The 22,949-nt window shown below is 52.7% G+C and overlaps 1 protein-coding gene across 3 annotated transcripts in view; it reads left to right on the top strand.

Moving 5' to 3' along the window:
* LOC103760687 (G protein signaling modulator 1) overlaps positions 1-22,949 on the top strand; it is a 34,742-nt gene that overhangs the window by 8,793 nt on the left and 3,000 nt on the right. For 2 of the 3 annotated variants that reach the window (XM_018074355.2, XM_018074354.2), the window contains exons 2-4: positions 1,703-1,773; positions 4,642-4,821; positions 21,280-21,439. In XM_018074355.2, coding sequence (XP_017929844.1) covers positions 1,735-1,773; positions 4,642-4,821; positions 21,280-21,439 — 379 coding nt within the window. In that variant the 5' untranslated portion in view covers positions 1,703-1,734. Of the gene's footprint in view, positions 1-1,702; positions 1,774-4,641; positions 4,822-15,823; positions 15,920-21,279; positions 21,440-22,949 lie in introns of those variants that run through there. The other variant, XM_018074356.2, reaches the window with a different exon arrangement.

A 22,949-nucleotide genomic window follows, 5' to 3' on the forward strand; every position in this document is an offset into this window, starting at 1 on the left:
TCATTCCGTGTGTTCCTCGCTCTCCTGTGTATTCACATCAATATCTGTTCTGCACCTCCTTGCCAGCCCTGATGTCAGTCCCCCTGAACTCAAAACCTGGCAATGAGTCACCTCAGAAAGAAGCTGGTGCTGATGTGCTTTTTGGAGCAGAGAGGCAGAAACACACAGAAATATTTTGCTGATTTTGAGTCTTCATGGCTGCAAGAAGAAATCAGGGTGGTGAGGGGCAGAGACATTAACTTCAGGTCACTTATAGCCAAGCTGTGATGTGTCTGCACGACCCTTGGTGAAGTCCCAGCTGGTCTTAGCTTGTTTCATATCTCATGAAGCTCATGAGCTTTCAAAAGCACTGATGTCCTTGGAGTTGGTGCAGTTTAGATACAGCTGTGGTGGCATCTGGAGCCCTGGCTCAGCTGGATGTGTGTTCCTGCAGGAATCCCTGCTGCCTGGGGGCTTTTGCCATTTAATCCCCACGTTCTGCTCACAGTCAATCTTGATTTATGAATTTCGTGCCTCTTCTCTGTTAAGTTTGTCCATGGAACAGCTCCATGGCACCCTGGGCTCAAACAGGGTCCGTGGGGGCTGCTCTGGCAGGCAGTGGTGCTCTTGGTGGTGGTGGGAAGCTGGGGAATGGTTGGGTTTGGTGAGTTTGCTGTTGCAGGAACCACACAAAGCTCCGTGGTTTCCGTTCTCAGGGCTCAGCATGGGAGTGGGTTTCCACTCACATGCATTCACTCCCTCTCCCCCAGGATTTCCCCTGAAGCCTGGAAGTTGTCATGGGACCTTGAACAGAGAGCTTTGGCTTCTGCTCTGCATGGTGTTGCTGGTGTGGGATGTCACGTGGGAATCAGCTAAACTGAGCCTTTGGAAAAGATCAGGGAAGGGGAGCAGGAGGGTGGAAAGGCAGGAGCTTTCCCAGGTGTGGTGGAGGCATCCCAGGGCCATTTTGTAAAGAAAGGGCAGCTGGAAGCAGATTGGAGGGAGTCTGTGGAGGCAAAGAGGTCTGGAAATCAGGAGTCAGAGCTGAACTGTGTTTCACCCACTCTGTTGTTGTTGGAATACTATGTTAAAATGAATTTCATGAAATCTCAAATAAATATGAATGCTGCCAAATTTTGATTTCTCTGTCAGGTTCAAGGCAAGGTTTTGCTCCCCTTAAAGTTGGGCCTATGATAGTTAGAAAATATTTGCTCCAATATTTGCTCCTTCACTTAATTTTCCAGCTGTTGCATCTGTAGAGAAAAACTCAAAGTTGGGTCCCAGAAACATTCTTTGAGTTAAAAACATGAAGATAAAGCAGCAAATCCGCAGATGTATTATTAAACTATATTTTTGTTATGATTTTTCTCAATGCCAGTCCCATGACTTTTGTGGTTTAGAGCAGGGTTTGTAACTCTTGAATTCCAGAGACCCCATTTGAGATCAGGGTCGTGGTGTGATCGGGGTACTGGGTCAGTGGTGAAGGCCTCACACAGCCCGAGCTTGTGCTGACTGTACTGGGATAGTGCTTTGAAAAAAGACCCAAAACAATAAAGAACCCCCCCCATACTTGAATCTCAAGGCCAGCACAGCTGCAACATCCCATCCCTTTGACTTTGCAGTGAACCAGAGCAGAGGATCTGCCGTGGTTTGAGTTTTCTGTGTGACGTTGGTGCCGTGGGTGAGTGACACCCCCCTGATGTGAGAGTGCATTGTTTTGCAGGAGCCAGGCCAAAGAGACTCCAAAGGAACAGCATGGACAGCTTAGACCTCCTCAAGTTCCCTTCTGAAAAGGTAAGCAAAGATGTGTGGCCTCAAAGATTAAGTGTCAGTAGGAATCTGTACACAGATTCCGACTGGTTTGTTGACTGGCTTCATTTGCAGGGAAATATGCAATTAGCAGATATCACTGGAGTCAATGGGATTAACCAAAGAGGGTTTCTAGAGAGCTTGGAGGAGAGGAACAGCTGGTCTAACTAAAAAGGCACTTAACACTCAAAGCTGAAAAGCCACTTCTGTGCCTTTTTGAAAAAGCAGCCCTTTATTGGAAGGATAATCGTGAGCAGTTTAGCCCCTGCGGGGGCTGGTGGCAGATCCTGGTACCTTGTCACCCCAGTGGAGTGACAGAGAGGGCAGATGCAGGAGCTGGAGCGTTGCAGGAGGGTTCTGTTCCAGGGGCTCCAAGGATTGCCTCTGCTCCACTTCGCTGCTGGGAATGTCAGATCCGAGCAGATCAGCGTTTTCTCAGTGTCCCCAGGGCAAGAGCTGTTTCTGCAGCCAGCTGGGAGGCACTGAGCCTTTCCAGCTACAGGGATCATTTAAGTCTCTCAGAAAATCCTGCTCAGGATGCTCTGTCTGCCCAGCAGCAGGCACTGGTGCTGCTGTGGGGCTCAGTCATGCCTGTTCCCAGAGGAGGTGGCCAGGCAGGCAGCCACGCTCTGCCTTTTTGGAATGTCTTTGGCACAAATAATTTACATTCATCCAGTGCTTTCCAGGCACAGCTCTCCTGAGCGTCCCAGAGGGAATTTCCCCTTTACAGAACTGTCACAGAGAGGAAAAGCTCATCCAAGCTGCAGGTGGGTGTAAATGGTCAATGGGAAACAACCTCAGGCTTGAGAAACCATTTGGGAGCCTGAACATCCCCGTAAGCGCTGGGAACGCCAGACAAAAGCTCCTCCCTGAACTGACTGTCTTTGGGAAATAAATTCCATGTGCCCTGATGTGTTTTTATCAATTCTCTCAGCTGCCCTTTGGCCATTTTGGCCCCTGCTCTCACCAGTGTGACTCCATCCCTGGGGTGTCGATGGCAGGGGACATTGGATCGTGTGTCCTCATCGAGCAGCACAGCCCAGAGGGCTGCCTGGGGGGCTTTGCTGGTGTGTGACTTGCTGCTGATGCTGTTAATGCTGTTGGTTTCCCACTCTTTGCTGTGAAAGCTGAACGTCATTCAATAGCTCAGGCAGGGTTATGGATTTCAGGGGTTTCATGGGGAGGATGGAGTAAGCAGGAGCTGTGGAGTCAGACATGAGTACTCCTGTTCCCCCTGCAGTGGTCCTGTGGGGGGTGTGTGAGTTCACCTTTACTTGAGACTGTTTTGGATGCAGTTCCCCTTCCTCTCTACTGCTGTGCTCATGGGGAAAGGGGATTACAGCCATGGGAGAGGCTTGTTTGCTTTGAACTCGCTGTGGTGGGAGTGATAAGATTGTAAGGTACAAACCAGTGAACTGTGATCTCTGCAGCATCCCCTCAGTATTGTCTCAGCTTCTGCCCACCAGCTCTGCCAGAGGCAGCCTTCAAAGTCAGCAGGTCAGGAGCTCCTGTCCAGTGCCTCTGTACAGAGTCATGTGTTAGGGCAGTGTGTGTCTGCCAGGGAATACCCACCTTGGTTCTGAGGGCCCCAGCAGATTGCAGGAATCCTCCTTTCTGCTCATCCTGCTTTTTCCATCCTGTGCCCTTTTCCTTGGTTTGAGCTTCTCTGGCTTTAGTAGCTCCCAGCCTTTGGTTCTTGTTTATTCCTCTCTGTACCAGACTAAAATCTCTTTATCACCTGCTGGGTTTCACCCTGAAGGTGCTTACGTGCCATAATTGAGTCATCTCTTCTGGCTGTCATGCACCAAGCAGTCTGAGGGCTCCAACTAAAGCATTGTGAGGCAGTTTCTAGTTCTGAAATATATTCTTGTGGCTGCTTTTCAAGCTGTGGACACTGGCCTGACTGCACTGTCCCATTAATAGCATCCAGGGAAATGAATTTCTCCTTACTTGTTCTCACTATTCCCGTCTGGAGTCTCTGCCACCTCCATTTCCCCACACATTACCTGGGGTGATAATCCTGTATTTATGTCTGTGGGAGCACTGAGCACAAGCATTTAAGGGAGCAGAGAGGGCAGGAGTGAGACTGCTCATGGCCCTTCTGCTGTACTTACATTACCCTGCTGTCCCCTCATCCTTCTGGTGGTGTGAGGGTTGGCAAAGAGCTGGATGAGACTCCAACCATCCGTGTTCATCTGCCTTTTAGGGCCCTTACCCAGTGGTTTCTTCCTTGCTGTAGACAGTGGGAGACTGAGGCAGGCAATGCTCTGTCTGTGCTGGGAGCCAAATCCTAGAGGTGGAAAATGCTGTGGAGCATCCTTCCCTGGGGCCTGGTCAGGTTATCCATGGCTCAGCATGGGCTGCTGCAGGGCTGGGCACTGGGAACGAGTGGAGATACAACCAGTGGAGGGACTTGTGCCAAGAGTTTGGTATCCTGGGCAGGATGAGCTTGCCACTCTGTTTAAAGGAGGTTTTTAGGAGTGCAGTTGGCAGGAGTCACTCTTCTGTTTCTGCACCTGTCATCCATCATTCCCTGTGCCCATAAATAAACCAGCCCTGCTCCTACCTGCATACCTGGGGGTTTTAAGAGGATGCTGCCTCTCCTTGTGGAGGAGTTGACTCCTGTGTGTTGTTTGGGTGATGCTTCCTCTCCACTCATTAAAATCACGCACTGCAGGGACAGACCAAGTGTCCTGGTTCAGCCCTGCAGGTGGTGAGTGGCACTCCCACCCTCCAAACTCCACAGTCACTTCGTGCTCCCGTGTCTCCTCTTCTATTGGATACATGCCAGCAGATCTCCATGTAAACCTGAGACAGACAAGTGGTGCAATGGCTGTTTCTTGCTTTCCCAAGGACCAGAATGGGGACAGCCACCATGTGGGAGAGCTGAAGATCTCGGGGAAAGAGTTCCTGTCGTTACCTGCGAGGACGAGGAAATACCGGGAACACCAATCCAGTTTGGAGAGGAAGTCCCAGGGACCGAGTGCATCACCCTTGGATGCTGGGGAAGTCCGAGTCCAGGTGTCACAGTCGGTAGGAAGATGATTTTTATACATTTTTTTATTATTTATTTGGGAGTTTCTTAGAGAGAATGTTCTTCATTTCTGACATGGTGCAGGGGTGGCCTTTTGGCTGGGAAACAGAGCCCGTGTGTAGCTCTGCTGTTGGCAATTTGGGAAACTTGGGCAAATCATTTTGCCTCTTTGAGCCTCAGAATTACTGACCATTTAACAGAGCAGTGGCACCAACCTCCATCACAAACTGGTTTACGAGAGACTGGTGTTCAGCTGTGATATTTGGAACCTTCTCTCGAGGGACAGGAGTTTGGACTTTGAGCTTTCCTGGGACTGTCAGGATGTGATGCCTCGAATTCCAGGAAAACACAACAGTTTGGACCCCTTGCTTTGTTGAGCTTGATTCATCAGCCTCCTGGGGCTCGTGGGGAGTGGGCTTGTTGCCTTCAAGACACAGAGCCCTTCTCAGGTCTTTGATGAGCAGCCAAAAGTGCCGGTTGCCTTTGCCAAATGTGGGACCGTAGGTGTTGTTCCCCCTCATCTCCTGCTCACATCAGTGGTCAGTGTGCAGAGTGGTCTGCTAGAACTGATCAGTCATTAGGCAGAGATTATAGAAATCATTGTCCAGGAGCTTCTCTTTGGAAGCAGTGTAGGAGGAGCACATTTCCTCAGGGGCAGGAGCTGCCCCAGTGTCAGGGATTTGCAGGTCACTGACCTGTTGGGGAGCTCTGATTCAATCTGTGCTTGTCTCCCCAGATGAGGATGGGGATCCATGTCCTGAAAAGCTCTCCAGGTGCCTTTTTGATGTCTTCAGCCTGACAACTGAGCTGTTTGTGGGCCGTTACCTTCCGGTTGTATTGATGTTTGTTGTGACACAGAACAAACACAAATACTGGGGAGGTTTCCTGCAGCTGTGTTGGTTTTGTTCTGGGTCCTGGAGACAGAGATCACACCCACAACCATGACATGCTTCTGAGTCGTGGGAGGGGGCTTGGAGATATCTGAACTCTGTGATCTCAAGTGAGGAGCCCCAAGTCCTCAGCTTGTTGCCAGGAGATACGGAGAGTAACAGGGAAGATCAATGATCTCATGGTGCTTGGAAGTATTTAGGCTTTTGCTTTATACTGAGTCTGTAACACACTATCACAGCCCTGATTATGCAGTCATTCCAGATGGAATAAATCCAAACCAGGAAAGATAGGCCTATTTTTTTCTTGGCATTTAAGAAAAGTGAAATTAAATATTTTCATGCTGGGTCTGAGCTGCAGAGCTTGGGATGAAGCCTGGCTGTGGAGTGGGGATGCTTGAAAGTGTTTCTAGCTCTGAGTCCTTTGTTCCTGGTCTGTGGATGGTGGGGAGAACATATCCTGCTCTACCTGTGTGCATGGGTGTGTGTACACATCCCTTTTTACCACAGACATTCCTGATTTTCAGTTTTTTGGCCACTGGAGACAGGATCTTTACACTAACTGGGGTTTTTTTTTAGACTTCCGTGAGCTCATTCTTCATTCCCAACAGCGCTCGTGGAAATGGTCTGATAGGAAAAGCATTTCCTACTGCTCACCGGTGCAAACATGATCATTGAGAAGGAAAACAAAGCTCATCTGAGCCAGAAAGGAGACAGCAGCATGGGGGCACACAAGGCAATACAAAGGCAGAAAAAAAAACCCACTTCTGCCAGAAATAGCCTTGTATTTTTAACTCAGACATTGAGCCAGAGACCAAACAAAAGCCACACTCCATCAAGAGCCAGGGAAAAGCTTTCCTTAGGAGTGTAGCTGTGGATCCTTAGGCTGTGTCTAAAAGTGGCCCTGTGGGACCTTGCCAACCACTGGTGACCTCTTGGCAGTGCCTGTGGGGTTTGGTGAGTGGCAGTGACAGGGCGTCTCTGTGGGACCTTCTGAGGGAGACAGCGGGGTCACTGCAGGGGAATTTTGTTGTGTGGGGTGTTCCCAGCCTGGCTCTGTCATGTTTAAAGTCAGTGTTGTCTTGCCAAAAGCAAAGCAACCCATTGCCTTGTGTCCTGCTGTTGTCCCCTCTGTGGAGGGGTGCTGGTTCTGGGTGGGTTTTTTGAAAAGCTGCAGTTCCCATCCGTGGGAACTTTTAATAAATCAAACATAGCAGACCCCTCCCAGATGGGAGAGAAGCTTTTCCAGGTTGGGGAGTTCAGACAAGAATCCCCCCGATTCCTCACTTTGTGAATGCTCAGAGCAAAAATTCTCTTTAATCCATCAGTAAAGAGCAAGTCCTTAATTCAAGGTGAGCTCTGATGGTTGATCTAAGGTGCTTTCATGGGGTGCCACAATCCCTGCTGTCCCACCAGCTCAGGCTGCACATGTGGTCCTGTGTGCTGCTCTCCCACAGTCCATCTGCAGAGGGGAACCCAGGCTGTGTGCAGGGATTCCCAGGAAAAAAACCTCATCCCAGGACTCCCAGGTGGAGTGATGCAATCTCTGGATAAGTCCTGCTGTCAGCACAGCCACTGACCTCCTTCCCAAGGGGCTTGTGCAGCAGGCAGGTCCCGGGATGGGGAGTTCCTGGGAGAGCAGTGCCTGAGTCAGAGATCCTGGATTTGCCACCCATCTGCTGCCTCGTGTTTCCCTCCCCTTCCCCTCCCTGTGCTGGGGTAGCAGCTCCGTGTGCTGCCTCCCTGCCAGCCCCGGGGAGGCTACAGGGGCGTGATGGTGGCTGCCAAGTTGTTTGAGCTTTGGATGGCAGGAGCTGTGGTGGTTGTTATTAGCATTGGTGATGATGCTGCTAATTACTGAGCTGCTGGGAAACTCCCCGTGGGAGGGGGCGGGACAGGGGAGGGCAGGCAGGGAAAAGTGCAGGGAGGTGAAGTGAGCCGAGGGATGGAGAGGAGCCTGTCCCTCCTGGCAGCTCTGTCGGGCCCCGAGAGAGGGGCTCAGCCTGCTGGCAAAGCCGTGGGGATGCTGGGATGGATAGGAGAAGCCATGGCCCAGGTGCTGCGTAAGGTAGGAGAGCGTGGCAGGTCCCTCCCTGTGCCCCAGACCTTCTGCCACTGCTGTGCTGGTGCTGCACGTGGTGCTCACACAGGAGGGTCCTGCGGCTGGTGGGGCAGAGAGGGGCTTCCCTACCCCTCCCATGGCCCCATGAAGTGGGGGGATTTTCCCCACTGGGAAGGACCAGCACTGCCTGGGTCTGGGGACGGGCACGGGCAGGGTCCTGTGGTCAGGTGTGGAGCTCCCACGGGAACACTCAGGGCTGTGAGTGCCTGGTTCTCCACAGTGGTGGGTTTGGTCTGGGAGAAGCTGGTGAGGGTGAGACATGTTTGGTCACATTTTTGCTCTGTTGCAGCAGAGCCCTGAGCAGAAGGAGCTGCCTTAGAGCTCGGTCCCTGTGTCTGCAGTTGTGGACAGACAGATCCAAGTCCCTCTGAATCCCTCCCTGGGACTCGTGCAGTGCACACCTTCTGAGTTTCCTCTTTAAAAATGAACATCAAAGCAGAGGTTTTGTACTACACGAAGCTTGCAGACATCAAAGGCTCACTCATGAATTTAACCCCCCTGCTCCGCTGTGGAGAAGGTCATAATGCTCCTGCTTGGTAAGAGATGTGTTTTAGGGGGTTATTAGAAGGTAACTAGGAGGTTACTAGAAGGATGGGAGTTTTCTAACACTTCAAAAATATCAGAGATTGTGTCCCTCACCCTCCTCTCTGAGAGAGCAACTGCTATGGAAGAAGGAGAGGATCCACAGAAGAAAGGGGCTGTGTATTCCATAAAAGACTGCCCGGAGACGGGCTGGGGACCTGCCTCAGTTCTGAGCCTGGTGTTTAAGGTCAGCACTGAACTAAAGTCTTTGAGGTCTTGGGGCTGTGCACGTGCCAGAGCTGCACTTTAGTGGGTCAAGGTCCAACAGCTGGAGCAAAAACCATGGAGAGAGGTGAGGATCAAACCCACTCCTCCCCCCTCCTTGGGAATCTGTGCTCTAGAAATGGTCCAGTTCCTCTGGACTCTCCCCTTCTCAGGAGTGCACCAACTCGAGGGAACTTTCCAAACCTGTCCCCCACCCTGTCCTCAGCAGAGACCATTTATAGTCAAGAGAAAGAGGAGCTGTGTTTGATTGCAGTGACGACTTGCAGAGATGGATTGCTGATGTATTTAGACACTGAACAATTTTGAAGCTGCATCACCAGACATTCCCTAGGACTAATGTTTTTATAAGGCCTTTTCTATGATTACAGTGAGAAGCAACCATAAAAGAAGGGAAAGTTTTGTAGATCATACGTCCCCACCCCAAAGGCAGGTTGCCAGAGCTCTTTTGATGGTTTTCTGTCTCGTGATTTACTGGGGGATTGTTGGGTTGCAGGATGCTCATGGTTGACCCTCTGCCTGGCCTGTCCCTGCTGAACCACGTGTTCAGGCAGTGCTCAGGTGTCAGGTGTCCCCATCCATCCCCTGTGACTTCCCTGGGCACTGTGGAATGGGCTGGATGGATGCTGGGGTGGAAGGATGCATCAGCCTCGGGGGGCTTCTGGCCCCAGAGCATCATTTCTCTGGTTGTCTTGTTTGAGAGGTTAAACTGTTGCTTCCTCAAGTCCCTCAGGAGATGGGACATGGGGTTTGTACCAGGCAGCCTTTGCTGCTCTGTGGTGTTTGTGCATCTTCCCTCTCTTTTAACATCAGGTTGGTCGCTGCTTCATCTCACTGATGTGTGAACTCCCTCAACTCGAGGGCAGTGCAAAGCACACCCTCCTTTGTCCCACAGCCTTGATGTTTGTTTAACTGCAGGGGTATAATTATGCCATTAGTGTTGGTCAGACTTTCTGGTGTAAACGTGCTCCCAGAGCAAGGGGAGTGGAGAGGAAGGGAGAAAGCAGAGCCAGGGAGAGAGGGAAAGCAGCTGCTGCTAAATTTAAGCCTGTTCCTATGACACCTGGAGGCTGCTGTGGTGGTGTCAGTCCTGTTGGAAGTGAGCAGGTAAACACTGAGCTTGTTCTTGGCGTGTTTTATCTTCCTGTTCAGCTTGTGGGACCTTCCAAGGTGCTCCAGGCAGATGCAGACCCAGGAGGGAGGCTGTGCTATTTCCTAGCTGGAGGCAGCATGCTGCACTAGAAAACCTTCTGGAGAGCTCGAGCCTGACAGGTACTGGGAGGCTCTTCCAGGGATTTGGGCTGTCTGGAGAAGCAGCCAAGGATCTGGTTGTCTCCGGAGAGTCATCTGAAATTGTCTGACCTGCCTTTCCTTGAGCCTCTTTGTTAAGCTGTAGGGCCCTTCTTGAGCTGCTGTGCCCTGACTCGGGTGGGCTGGTTGCACAGATGCTGCCTGAGCCAACAGAGGTGTAAAAAACACTCTCCCAAATCCAGAGAGGCAGCAGAGCCGAAGCTCTCAGGAGTTTTGCCGGGCAGAGCCCTGATGTGCTTTCCTCACTGGGACTCTGGTGCTGGCATGGGAGGCAGGGAAATAAATGTGGGGACAGAAAACCTCTGCAAAGTGACTGCACGGAGAAGGTGGGGGGAGGCAGCTGCGTTTTCTGCCTCTGCTGCATTTGCTGCCTCAGAAGCAAATTATCAGTTTCTTCCTTAAATATTAACAGCTGCCAGGTAATGAATTCCCCCTCTCTGTTTTATAATGGCACTAAAATTGGGATTTGCCTTGGTTTTCTCTGTAATTATCCAATGAGCCTGTGTGAGTGAGAGGGAGGCAGGGCAGAGCTGGGCTCTGCTGCAGGAGTGTCCTGCCCGGGGGACTGAGCTCAGGCACGACCCTTCCCGAGGGCAGCTCCAGGGCTGGGGCTGCACCAGCTGCTGCCTGAGGCTTAGGGCTTGATAGTCCTTCTTCAAGTCCCTTTTTCTTGTGCAGAGGTGGTTTGGGAGGGAGACTAACATGCACAGTTACAGTCAAAGCCAGAATTACCTGCCAGGCTCCTCAGATTGAGTAGAAATGAGACCTTGTCACCACTTAGGATGCAGGAAACTTCCATGTGCTCCCTGGGACAGGGCTGATGGTGGCAGGGCACGTGGCGTGGGCTGCAGGGATCAGTATCCTTCCTTCTTGATGAGGTGCTTCGGTATTTAAAGTCCCAGAGATAAAGATGAATTCCTTATCTCCGGATTTGGGATATTCTTGTTGCTTGCACACCCTCCTTCTGCGTTTCCCCACTCCTCCTGTCCCTTGTTTTCCCTCCTCCCAGACTGAGGTCAGGCTGTGAATCAAAGCCATGCTGTGTGGAAGGGAGATAGGAGGCAGGATTTAGACAAGCCTGTGCCTGTGCATCAACCACACACAGAGAGAAGAACACACTGGCTGTGCCATGTGCTGGGTGGTGGCCAAACCCTTGGCTCTGCAGAGGTTACACCAAGGACCCCCAAAGTCCTTGGATGCTTCTCAGATCCCTTGGGATGAGGATCAGGGGAATGTAGAAAAGCACATATTCCATCCATAACTGATCAGAGCTAGAAAACTGTAAGAATGAGCCACTTACCACAGGAATCTGCTCTAGGGAGGAGATAAAACCCAAGCTGGTTGTCCAAGGACCCCCAGCAGACCTTTGTTGGGGGTTATGACTGATTGTCTGCCACTTGCTGGTCCAGTGGTCTGGGCTGGAGGTGACTCACCAAGCTACCAAAATCCATTTTTCTTGCCTTGACTCATTGAAAACTGAGTTTTCAGTTATTGGCACTTTAAAGCCGTAATTGAGGTCTGCTCTCCTCCTTGCACAACCTTTTCTCCCGGCAAACTGTCAGCCATCAAGTGGAATGAGACAGTAAAAGAGATGTTACGCTCACCATTTCCTAGAAACTGTCACTTTAAAGAGAACAGCACTAAAAAAAAAGGGATGAATTGAAGCCAGACCCAGAGCAATAAAGCTCCAAGAGTTTGATTTCTCTCAAAACCTGGAACGTTTCATTCATTTCTCAGGTCTCTGCTGTACCTGGGGCACTTTGTGTGTTCACAGTTCCGGCCTCTGGCATTTATTAAACTGCACATGCCAGAAGAGCTTAAAGAAAAATCATAGTCCAGGTTCTCTTTGGATGTAAATCCCTGGAGCTGGGATGACACCAGATGACACAGAGGCCTCTGGTGACTGGGGGTTGTGTTTGCTTTTCTTCCATGGCTGTCCCTGAGCTTGGAGCTCTCACGATAGCCGTGGCAGCAGGAAGGTTCCCTCTGCCCCTGTCTGAGTGTGAAGGCAGCTTGGGGTCTGTCGGGGTTAGAGGTGCAGGCAGACAATTCCCAGCTGGACAGGGGGTGTCCCTGTTTTTGGCAGTGGCTGCTGGGCAGGGAACAGCCTGTGTCAGGGTTAATGTGGCCATCACAAACCTCTGCTCACACCTCACCTTCAGCCTGTGTCCACGTTCCCATTAGCAGTGCTATTTTTAAGCCTCTCAAGGCAATTAACACCAATTAATCTAAAAAAGCCTAAATAATGTTTTTTCAGAGCCCCTGGCTCTTTCCTGTTCCTGCAGCCCCAGCCCTGGCAGAGCTGAGCCCAGGGAAGGGCTCTGTGTGCAGGGACTGCTGGGGAAGCTTCCTGGGGAGATGTGCAATTAGAGCAGAGCCCCAATCCATCCCCTAGATCCAACTTTTCCAACCTGGATCGTGCTACCTGTGCTCACAGGGAGAGTTCCAGTTCCCTGCAGTGCTTATTGTGCTGGAGGAGAGGGGGAACCACCTTCTGCAATGGTGCAGCCCTGACCTGAGAGCCAGCAGAGTGGGAGCACTGAATGTGCCTGGGGGCAGGAGGTGCAGCTCCCGAGGGATGTGCAGGAAAGTCCCAGGAGGACTTTTCTGCTTGTATCTAAAGCCATTTGCATCCCAGTATTCTCTGGGCACTGTAATGTGGAGCAAACCCCAAACAGGGTGTAGTTTCATCCTGCCCTTTACAGCAGCAGGTACCAGATGCTTTTGGCCGATAGGAGAAGCTACTCCTGCCTTTGCATGTGATTTTTGTCTTACCTGTTTAAACTCTTCTGAGCAGGGCTGTGTCTGACCATCCCTGCGATGGCAAACCCACAGGTACCAGCCCCAGGAACCCTCCCTGCCCCAGCAGGGCCAGGATTTCATGTTCTGTGGGGTGCCTTGCACAACAAAGCCTTGATCTCGAACGCGGCCTTCAGGCATTACCGGAGTGTGAGTAAATAATAATTAAGATCTGGGCGTTTGCTGCAGCGAGGGGTGTTTATGTGCAGGCTGGATGTGTTATGGGTGCTGATGTAGATGGGTGTGCACAGATCCACCACCAGCTTCACCATCACCACCACCCCTGGTGAAGGTGCTGCATCTGTTCAGCTCCTTCTTAAAACATCGCTGCGCTGAGAGCAAGTAGGTGTCTAAATAAAAGTCTGCTTCAGGAAAGCAGCACAATTCTGGCAATCCAGAGACAAGTAGGCCTTTTTGCAGAGCGTTTTCAAAGCAAATTGCCAGGAGCTTCCAATTTGAGATGCAGGGAGAGCAGTGGCTGGGGGGAGGAGGGCACCTCTGCTGCTGGAGCATTGGATCATCTCCATCTCCAAAGAGAAACGTGCCCTTTGCTGGCAGTGACCTCACCTGCCTCCCCATCACCTCCTGCTGCTCCACAGGGCTGGGACTGGGGGGTGCTGGTCTGGTGGATAGAGTAGGTGACTGGGAGTTGAGCTCCATATATTAACCTTGGCCTCTGTGCTAATTAATCAAGAATATGGGTTACATCCTTTAAAGCAACGGAGTTATTTCAGTTTAGCAAATTACTGCTGCTCAGCTGAGACTCCACGGCCAAGCGTGGTCCTATTTCCATCCCCTTCCAACTGCAAAGTAAATCACTGCAACTGCTTGTAGTTAAAACACTGTTTTTCTGCTTGGGTGTGTGTTGGTGTGCACAGCCAGGTACCATAGCCCTGGGTGAGGGGGAGCATCAGATATACTCCAAAAACTTACTGCTTGTTGGCAAACTCTTATAACCTGAGTTGTTTTAAGCAAGTAGTTCAGGTTCACTCCCAGTTTTGGTGTTTAAGGGATGCTTCAGGTTTTTGCTGGGCCAGATTGACCTCTGTATCCCTCATCTTCTTCCACAGACTGGAGAGAGTGACCTGGAGTTATGGTGCTTCTGCCTTGTCTCCTGAGTTAGTAAAACAAGCTTCAGGTGCTAAATCCAGCCTAGTGTGTTTCTATTAAATGGTGACAGGGAAACCCAACCTGGTGTGGTAAATGCTGTCAAAACCCATGTGGAAAAGTCATTACATTAACTAGAGAGACTGTTTGAATGCACATATTGCCTCCCAAAGAGAAGCCAGAAGTAATTTCCATGCCATGGGCACACTGGTCTCATCAGTGAGGGCTGGGCTGACCTGTGGTTCCAGGGCAGGTTATTGTGTAGCTGAGGAAAAAAGGGTAAATCCAATATTAATGTGGTTGTTGCACAGAATGGCCAAATCTGGTCACAGTGGCAGGAGCTTGCAGACAGTTGGATCAGCACTGTGAGCAGCAGAGGTGTCAGTAACACTTCAGCCAGACACCCACGAGGCACAACAGGCTCCCTCCCAAAAGGAGATCAGAAATTACATTGTCACCTGCTGTTGAGCCACAGGCATGGATTGAAGCCCTGTGTGGCAGCAGGGCCTGGTCCCAACAGGTCAGCACTTACTGTGTTACGGAAGGAGGGAGCGTGGGTGAGTTATTTTGATTTTGTTTGGAACAATAAAACCCAAGTTATTTGAAATCTTAACAACAGAACCAGCTTTTAGCACCGGCGTTTATAGGGATGAGTGGGCGAGTTGTTTAAAGGGAAAAAAAAAAAATCTTTGAAAATGGTCCAAGTGAGGGTGATAATTTCATGCTACAAGGGAAGCGTGTGCACATCCTGGGTTTGGGCAGGGTGTGTATGGTCTGTGCCAGGGGCTGGGGCAGGGCACACGTGTGCCCAGGGCACAGTCCCTGGCTCAGAGCTGGGACCTGACAGTGCAGGGGGTGTCTCTGCAGATCACAGACATCTCACTCACTCCCCTTTCCTGCATCCTCAACCCAGAGGGGAAATGTCATTTCCTCTTGTTGTTCCAAGCACCGACCTCGTGTGTGTGTGGGCTCTGCCCCTGGGTTGTTACCCATCTTCTGCAGGAGTCCTGGTCTCGGGTCCCACACAGTTTCCATCTTTCTAATTACTGTGTGACTCCTGGAGATAAATGTACTGGTGTGGAAAAGCATGGGCAGTTCCCCAAAGCTGCATTTGTTAAGGCTAAAGAAATCTACTACTTTGGCAGTGAAACGTGAGAATGAAGTGTAAGAGGACAGCGTAGACAGAGAGCTGGGAGTGCCACAAATGGACTCTGTCCCCATTTTGCCCCTTTGGAAAGCTGGTTCTCCTCCCAGTGCCTCATTTCACTGCCAGAAATCCCCATTTCACAAATGTGAGGTAAGAACAGCTCTTCGGCTGCTGCGTGGCATTTCCATCTTTCCCTGTTTAAAACCCTGTTGCAATTAGAAATTTCCCTCTGTTGAACGGTGGTACATTTAAATCGGGAGGTGCTTATGGCTGAGCAGCTCCAGCTCTTGCAATAAGACAAAAAAAAAAAAATCGCACATCTAATAATATGAGGAGCAGGAGGACTATCGGGAGCTAAAAATGGTCCTTCAGTATTTTGGTGCTTTAAATCCAGGCGATAATATTGTGTCTGTGTGTGCACAGAGCATTTGCTGCCGCGGTGCCTGTGCCTGTGGAGCCGAGTGTGTTTGCAGATGTAGTTTAGGAGAATCGATCCCAATCTATTTTTAAGGTAAAGTGAGTGTGGCGGGTGGGAGGTGAGGAGGTGGAAGGAAAGCTAAATATTCACGTAGCTCCACTGTGTGTTTAAGAGCATCATCTTAATAACACGAGGAGGATCGTGGCAGCGAGGTGAGGGAGAGAGGAGCCTTCTCTGGAGCCCACCCCCCCTCCCCTCCGTGCCAGGGCACCGGAGTGGCTCTGGGAGGAGCAGGGCTGTCGCTTTAAGCCTCATCTCGCACCCAGCGGGTCACTGGAGCTGGCGACGTTCTTCACATGGCTCCGCGCTCCGCATAAATCCGCGCTCCCGGAGCGGGGCTGGGAGAGCTCCCGGAGCATCGCTGCCGCTGCCCTGCCAGGGGAGGTCGTTCCTGCCCGTGGACATGTGAAAGCTGGAGCCTGGGGAAGAGCTGGCTGCTGAGGTCAGTGAGGAAAACTCGGGTTTTGTTTGTGTTTCCTTCTTTCTGTGAAATGAGAGGCTGGGTCGGGAGGAGGAGGAGGAGGTAGATACAGAGACACGGAGGAGAGATTCACTCAGGCCGGGATGTGCCTGTGTATGCTCGGGGGTTTTAAAGTTTTCAGGTAGCTTCAGCGTGAACTTTTTATTATTAATATTTTTGCAACTTTATTACTGATATTTTGGCAACTTTATGGGCTGCAGGCAGTGCTCAGGCTCTCGGGGCGTGCTGTGTCTCACAGCAGAGAGTGCTGAGGGTGGGTGGTGATCCCTGAGCCCGGGGAGGGGGACACGGAGTGTCTGCCACCAGCCCTGCCCTCAGGGGGAGCGTGGCAGCGGCGCCGAAGGATTGGCATGGAAAGGGAAGTGGTGTCCTCAGCAAGGACCAGGCGAGTTTTCCAGCTCTGCTGATTCTGGAGATGACTGGCTCGTCAAGGAGTGGAGGCTCCAGCCGAGGTGCTGCTGGCCAGGCACTGGGAGAGCCCCTGAGAGATGATGCTCCAGGCATTTCAGCTCCCGGGGAAACAGGCTGTGGCTTTCGGGCAGGGATTTCCTTCCACTCCTCTCCTCCAGCCCCCATTTGCTGTTCGGGAGCTCTCTGCAAACCTCCCCCTCGCTGCCCTTCACCAGGTGAGGTGGGGAGGTTCAGAGCCTGATGGTTTGGGGTTGTGCAAGCCCCCACAGTGGGGTCTCCAGGGTGAGGTGTTGGGGTGATACAGGATAAAGAAAAGCCACGTGCAGGGGACTGACAGGCAGCAGGGCAGCCCTGGAGAAGGTGCCCTGGCACTGGGGGTCACCAGCACCACCAGCCCCGCTCCTGCCTGGGGGTTTTGAGGTCGGCTGCCTTGGAAAGAGCAGAGATGAGGAGTGATGGTGCATCTGGTTCACAGAGGGAGAGACAGATAAGGCATGGCACAGAGACGTGGATGTGTGGGAATGAATATCTGCCAGGCCCTGGGCACATAATGCTGCCAGAACAAGGGGCACGGTTTTCCAAGGATTGTCCACTGGGGAGAGCTTGGCCCTGGGGACCGACAGTCGCTGGATCCTGCCCCAGCTCTGCCACTGCATCTCTGCAGGACAAGGGCAGGTCACATCTCCAGGTTGTCTCCTCCCTGAAATAAGGTGGAACTGTGGTGGACACATAAATGCCAAGGCAGAGTGTTCTGAGGGGGTGGCAGTGAAAACAGCTGCGTTACCCCTGAACCCGCTGCCGTCCTCACTCATCCCTGACCCGGCCACTGACCATGCCTTCGAGCAGCAGCTCCTGAGGTGGATCCATTGTGCCAGATCCACTGGGATCTGTTGGCTGCTGGGCAGCAGGTCCTGCCTGCAGGTCCCCTCGGAGGGCTGGGCAGAGCAGCCCTTGAGCCTGACGGCTCCTTCCCGCATCGGGGCAGGTCTGCAAGAAGCTGAGCTGGGAGGACAGGAGGGGAACCAAAGGCAGGTCAGTGCCCTGGGGACACCAGCTGTGGGAGGAGAAGCTGATCTGACTGAGGGACAATGTTTGGCCCTTTGGGTGGCTCATGAGAGCATCGGCGGTTTGGTTTGGTGGGAGAAGCTCCTTTTGAAGGGGATGTTCCCCCCATGGAATCACTGGTGGATGTGCCATGGGTTGGCCAGCACAGAAAGATCTGATGGTGTTTGAGGATCTCTGGAACCCTGTCCCAGAGCAGTCTGGGAGTGATTCAGATAGACTTTGGTGGGGCTGAGCAGCAAATGTGGGAAGAGCTGCATCCCGAGCTGCTGTGGGGGCAGCAGGAAGCTCTGGGAGAAGCCGCCACCTCCGGAGCGTTGGGTTGAGGGTACCTGTGACAGCAGGTGTTGGTGCCCCCCATACCCTGGGAGGGTGTGGGCTGCTGAGGGGCCAAAGAGAGACTGGGGACAGGGTGCTGATCCCGGGATGTGGCTTGGGAATGGGAATGTGTCAGAGAAAGGCTCTCACGGGTGGGCAGCGGCTCCAAGGGTGGGAGCCCTGCGAGGCATCTGTGGGCTGTGACTTCAGGTGTTGGGAGCTGGGAAGGGGTTTAGTTCCTGCAACTAGGTCTTCTGCTTTTGTTTAATGGCTTTCCTGACTCCAGGTGAAAATAGCTGAGGGGGTTTAGGCACAGGAGTTGGTTTGACTTTTTTGGCTTTCCTGGGATCGCTTCAGCCTTGACTTCACCTGCACATCCAGAGTGTCTGGACTGAGCATTTCCCCAAGAGATTCTTCTCCGTGTCCTGCACGTCTCGGGCAGAGCTGGGCAGCCCAGGACCTTATTTGGTGTGAGTGAGAGTTTATCAGAGAGGAAACAGGGTGGGTTTGTGCTCCTCCACAGGGCAGTGACCTGCAGGGACTCCCAAGCCCTCCTGGAGAGCCAGTGGTCCTGTCCTGCAGGGAGAGGGGGGAGTGGCAGCAGGATCTGCTTCTCACTGCCTCTCCAACACCTCAGCTGTGGTTTGCACATCCTGAATCCACCCAGGCAGGTTAAACAGCCTGTTCATCCACCAGCAAGGGTATGCAAAAGTCTGGATGCCTTCCAGGAGAGAGAGTGTGTCAGGAGGAGAGTCCTGCTCCCAGGCTGTCCCAAGCCAGGTTGCTCAGCTCCGTGATGAGCTGGCAGTGTCCAGGTGGGAATACCAGTCTCAGAAAATGGGAACAAAGCTCTGACCCCCATGAATGGGACCTCCACCTGCCTGGGATGGAGCTGTCACTGTCTTCCTGAGGTCAGGGAGAAGAGGCTTCACACTTGTCCTTGTCCCCTCATGGGGAGAGATGTGTGTGTACCGAGGGTGAGTGTGTTTGCAGCCAGATCTGCCCCGGGGTGAGCTCTGCTGTTCCAGAAGCCCCAGGTCCCTCTGCCCCATGCAGACAGGGTTGGTTTTAATTTTGTGACAGCATCTGGCTGACCACAGGAAGGTGACAGTTGGCAGAATTTGGGCAGTTGCAGTGCTGGAATCAGAGGATGTCCCAGCCAGGGACATGAGCTATGGGGTGAGTCTTGGGGCTGGAAACCAAAGGTGGTGCCCAGGAAGCATTTAGGGACCTGGGCCCGTGGTGCTTGGTGTGTATGTCTGTCCTATGGCTGTTGCTCAGCCCCGTGTGGGGATGCCCTGGATGTGCCAAGCCCCAGGCAAGCACAGATGGTGAGCCCTGGGGTGTGATCACACTTCCATCTGCCCTCGCAGCTCCTGCCTCGGGGCTTGGAGCAGGCTGGGAGGGAAGGAGCCAAGCACTCCCTGCCTTGTCACATTTGGGCATTTTAATTAGAGAGGTGCAGGCCTGGGGCAGGGGTTGGCTGGGGCAGTGCTGGAGGGAGCCTGGTGTCCTCAGGTGCTGCCCTGAGGCTCCCAATGTCCCGTCCTGGCTGGCACAACACGTGTGAGCCCCAGTCATGGCCCAGGGGCACCGACCTCCTGCCCCTCGGGTGCCACCATACCAGGAGGTACCCGGGCACACAGCCAGCCCCATCCCACACTTCCATGCACTGGCTGTTCTTCCTGCTGATTCAGAGCATCCTTTCCTCTCCCAACCACACTGTGAGCAGGGATCCCGACACCCCAAATCGCAGGGTCTCTGGCAGGACGTGCTCCAGGGCAATCTGGTCTCTGTTGGGGGAAGCCCTGAGCTGGGGGCTCTGCAGACGCTGTCAGGCTGCTCCTGCAAGGGGGAACTTGTCCCGTGGATCCAGGCTCTAATTTACTCCGTGTGGTTGTGGGGAAGCTGGAGGGAGGCTCGGTGTGAATGAGCCGCTTCCTCCTCTAGCCTGAAATTTGGGTCACACAGCCCAACACAGCAGAGCTGTGAGAGATCTAGTTCACCTTCGGTTCAAGCTTTGATTTCCAAGGTGCAACTGTTGGTGGTTCAGAGGATGGATCCATGAACAGATCGGCACGTGGAGGGAGGTGAGAGGGGTTTTTCCCCTCCCCAATCAGCTCCCACATTGCTAATGTTCCTCTCTGGCCCGCTGCTAATTTTGACGCTGCCCTAAATAGAAGCTGAGAGCATCTCATCTGCTTCGCTTGGCATACAGGAAAATTGTTTTCCTTCATTTACCGAATCCAACTTGTGGCTTTAACCCTGTCAGCACAAGTCTCTTCCCGTTGCAGAGCTCCCATGAAGGGCTTTGCCTGCCCCTGCCCCAGGGAAGAGCTCTGCTGGGAATGGCACTGCGTGTGGTGGGATTGGGAAGGCTCCCAGGCTGCCCAGAGTGGCCACAAGCAGAGCTGGGAGAGGGACTTTGCTTCATCAGCAGCCAAGGGGATCCCTTCTCCGCTGGAAAGTCTGGCACTCGGGGCTGGCTCTCCCTGTGCCCTCGCCATCTCTCTGGCACGATGTGCTGCCCCCCAGGAGAGATCCAGTGCTCCTGCCCAGACTCTGTGCTGGAAAATAGCACAGACAGACCCAGTTGTAGGAGGTTTTGGTTGGTTTCTGTTGTATTTTTTCCAGCAACTGGTGGGACCAGCTCGGCACTCAGGGACCGTCCCCGAGCCTGGCAGATGCCCCTCTTATCGCTGGTTAATTTTATCTCCCATTCCAAGGGACTCCTTGGAAAGGTCTGTTGTTCCTGCTGCTCTGGGCTTGCTCTCAGGGCACGCAGCCCCTCTCCGTGCTGGAACTGGCTGTTGGACTGGTGGCCTCCAACACAAGCCCTCCTGCAGCACGACTTAAATATATCCCTGCCCAGTGCAAGGTGCTCATTTGGGGCTCTTGTGTAAGCGCTGCTGTCCTGAAAAACTGTAATTTAGTGGCATTTTCAGCTGGGTGACTGTTACAAGTGCTGTGCTGAGGACATGGGGGCACCGAAGGGAAGCGTTGGGGTGTGAGGGGCAGTGTGGAAGGGTTGGATTTAGCTGGTGGAAGAGCAAACCCTGAGCTCGGGCTGAGCCCCAGCTGGGCACTCAGCAGCACTTCAGCCAAGGTGGCTGCACAGTTCCCCTTCATCCCTCTCTGAGCCCAGCCCTTTCCAGCCCAGGAGCTCCCCACAGAGCAGTGCCTGGGGAATGCTGTCCCCTTTTGTCCCCTCTTTCCCCTTCAGCCCCCAGTTTGCTCTGGGTGCTCGAGGCACTGCAGTGACAGCGACTGCTCAGTGTGAGGCTCGTCCGCGTGCTGGTGGGAGCCGGGCTCTGCTTTGGGCTGTGGAAGTGCCTGGAGCCTCTGGGATCAGAGGGACCAAGGAGCAGTGACCCCAAAAGGCTCCCAGCTGGGGGGCTTGGCAAGCCAAGGGCACAGCCAGGACCCAGGCTCTGAACAGACCAGGAGAGGCCACGACCATTCCTGATCCGCCCCAGACGGAGTGATTGGAGCCGATCGGGGTGTTCTGACTCTGTCCACTCTCTTTCCAGAAAATCAACCGGACCCCTTCGGATGAGGAATGCTTCTTTGACCTGTTGAGCAAGTTCCAGAGCAACCGGATGGATGATCAGCGCTGCCCGCTGGAGGAGTGCCCGTCGGAGGCTGCGGAGGGAGCTGCCACCCCGGTGCCTGCCCTGGGAGAGCGGATATGTGAGCACCAGAGCGTTTCTGAGGCACTGTTTCTGTGGGAGTGCCGCTGCTCCCGCAGCCTGGCCAGCTGTTGTGGTTTACTGTGGATCCCGTGATGTTTTCCCTAAGCCTCAGCTCTCTGAACTTAGCAGTTCCTTGGCAATCTCCCTCATTATTTAAGGAAGGAAGAGACATTCTTATGTTAATGGTTGCTGAGGGAAAGGCTTGGAGAATGTGAGCTAAGGCTTGGGGAGTAAACTAGGAAGAGAAATGGAAAATGCACTTGGATTCCTCCAGTGTGGATCTTTAGGTCTTGGCTTTGGAATGGTGAGGTTGGCATGGGGACTTCTGCCACTTCATGAGGAAGATGATGATGGTCACAGCTGAGGGAGCCTTGTAAGAACCTGGGGCGTGCAGGGGCTGGGTCAGGCTTTCTCAGGCAAGTTAAAATACTGCCAATTTTTGTAATAGTGTTGCCATGGAGGAAAAACTTCTGGATTTTGTACTGTTCTTGGATGCTGTGGTGATAGGTGCTGTGTAAGGACAGAGGAGCCAGAGGGATGGATAAACAGTGGGAAGCTCCAGCAGGCAGACAGCGAGCTCACCCCAGGAAGAGCAGGGATAAATTGAGGAAGGCGCCTGACAAACAGATGGGACAGGAAAGGCAGGGCTGTGTTTGCACTTGGGTTTTTTGGTCTTGACGGCCTTTGTTTAACCCAAGCTGGAGAGCAGCTCTAAAATGCACAGATCGCACTCCACACTTAATCACTGGCACAAAGGCCTCCAGAAAGTCCATTTGAGCTGAGGGATTTGTTTATCAGTTTCCAAAAGACTCCAAAGTGCAAACGGGAGAGGAGGAGACCCCTGACAGCCCTCAGAGCTGGGCAGAAGGAGCAGGGGCAGGGGCGGGGGCTGAAGTGGCAGCAAGAGCAGAGCTGTGCAGAGAAGGTCAAGAAGGCAGGTTGGCTGTGAGGTGAGAGGGCTTTTATCATCTAAAAATAGGGTGGAAATAAGCATCACTTTGTCAAAAGATGCATTTCTGACACAGAAATGCATTTGGCTGTAACAGCTGTGTAATTTAGGAGACTGGGTTTAAAATACGGAGCTTTATAAAGAATGCACAAGCAGGCACATGTTCTGTTTGGCTCATTTGGGCTCTGAGCCTTTTGGATGTGTTATTTTGAAGGATTCTTTGTGAGCTGAAGGGGAAGAAACTCATCTTTGTGTCAGGGCTGAGATTTTCCTGTGTTTTTGCAGCTCCATGAGCTGGGGTCCAAGGCGAGCTCGCTGTGTCGAGAGGCTCAGAGCAGCCTCTGCCCCAGTGCTTTGGGCTCAGTGGGACAGGAGCACCAGTCAGGCTGGATTTCTTACAGTTTTCCTTTGCTTGCCCCTGTCTGAGTGCAGTGTCTGTTGTTTGGGAGCCTTTCCCTGCCCAGAAGCTGCCAGGAGCCAACAGGCTCTTTCCAGTGACGCATTTCCAAAGGGTCTATAGAGGGTGGATTATGTGTACTGGTTCTGGACTGGGACCCCT

Source organism: Manacus vitellinus, unplaced genomic scaffold (genome assembly GCF_001715985.3).
Source record: "Manacus vitellinus isolate BGI_N305 unplaced genomic scaffold, ASM171598v3 scaffold_27_pilon, whole genome shotgun sequence".
Classification (NCBI taxonomy): Eukaryota; Metazoa; Chordata; class Aves; order Passeriformes; family Pipridae; genus Manacus; species Manacus vitellinus.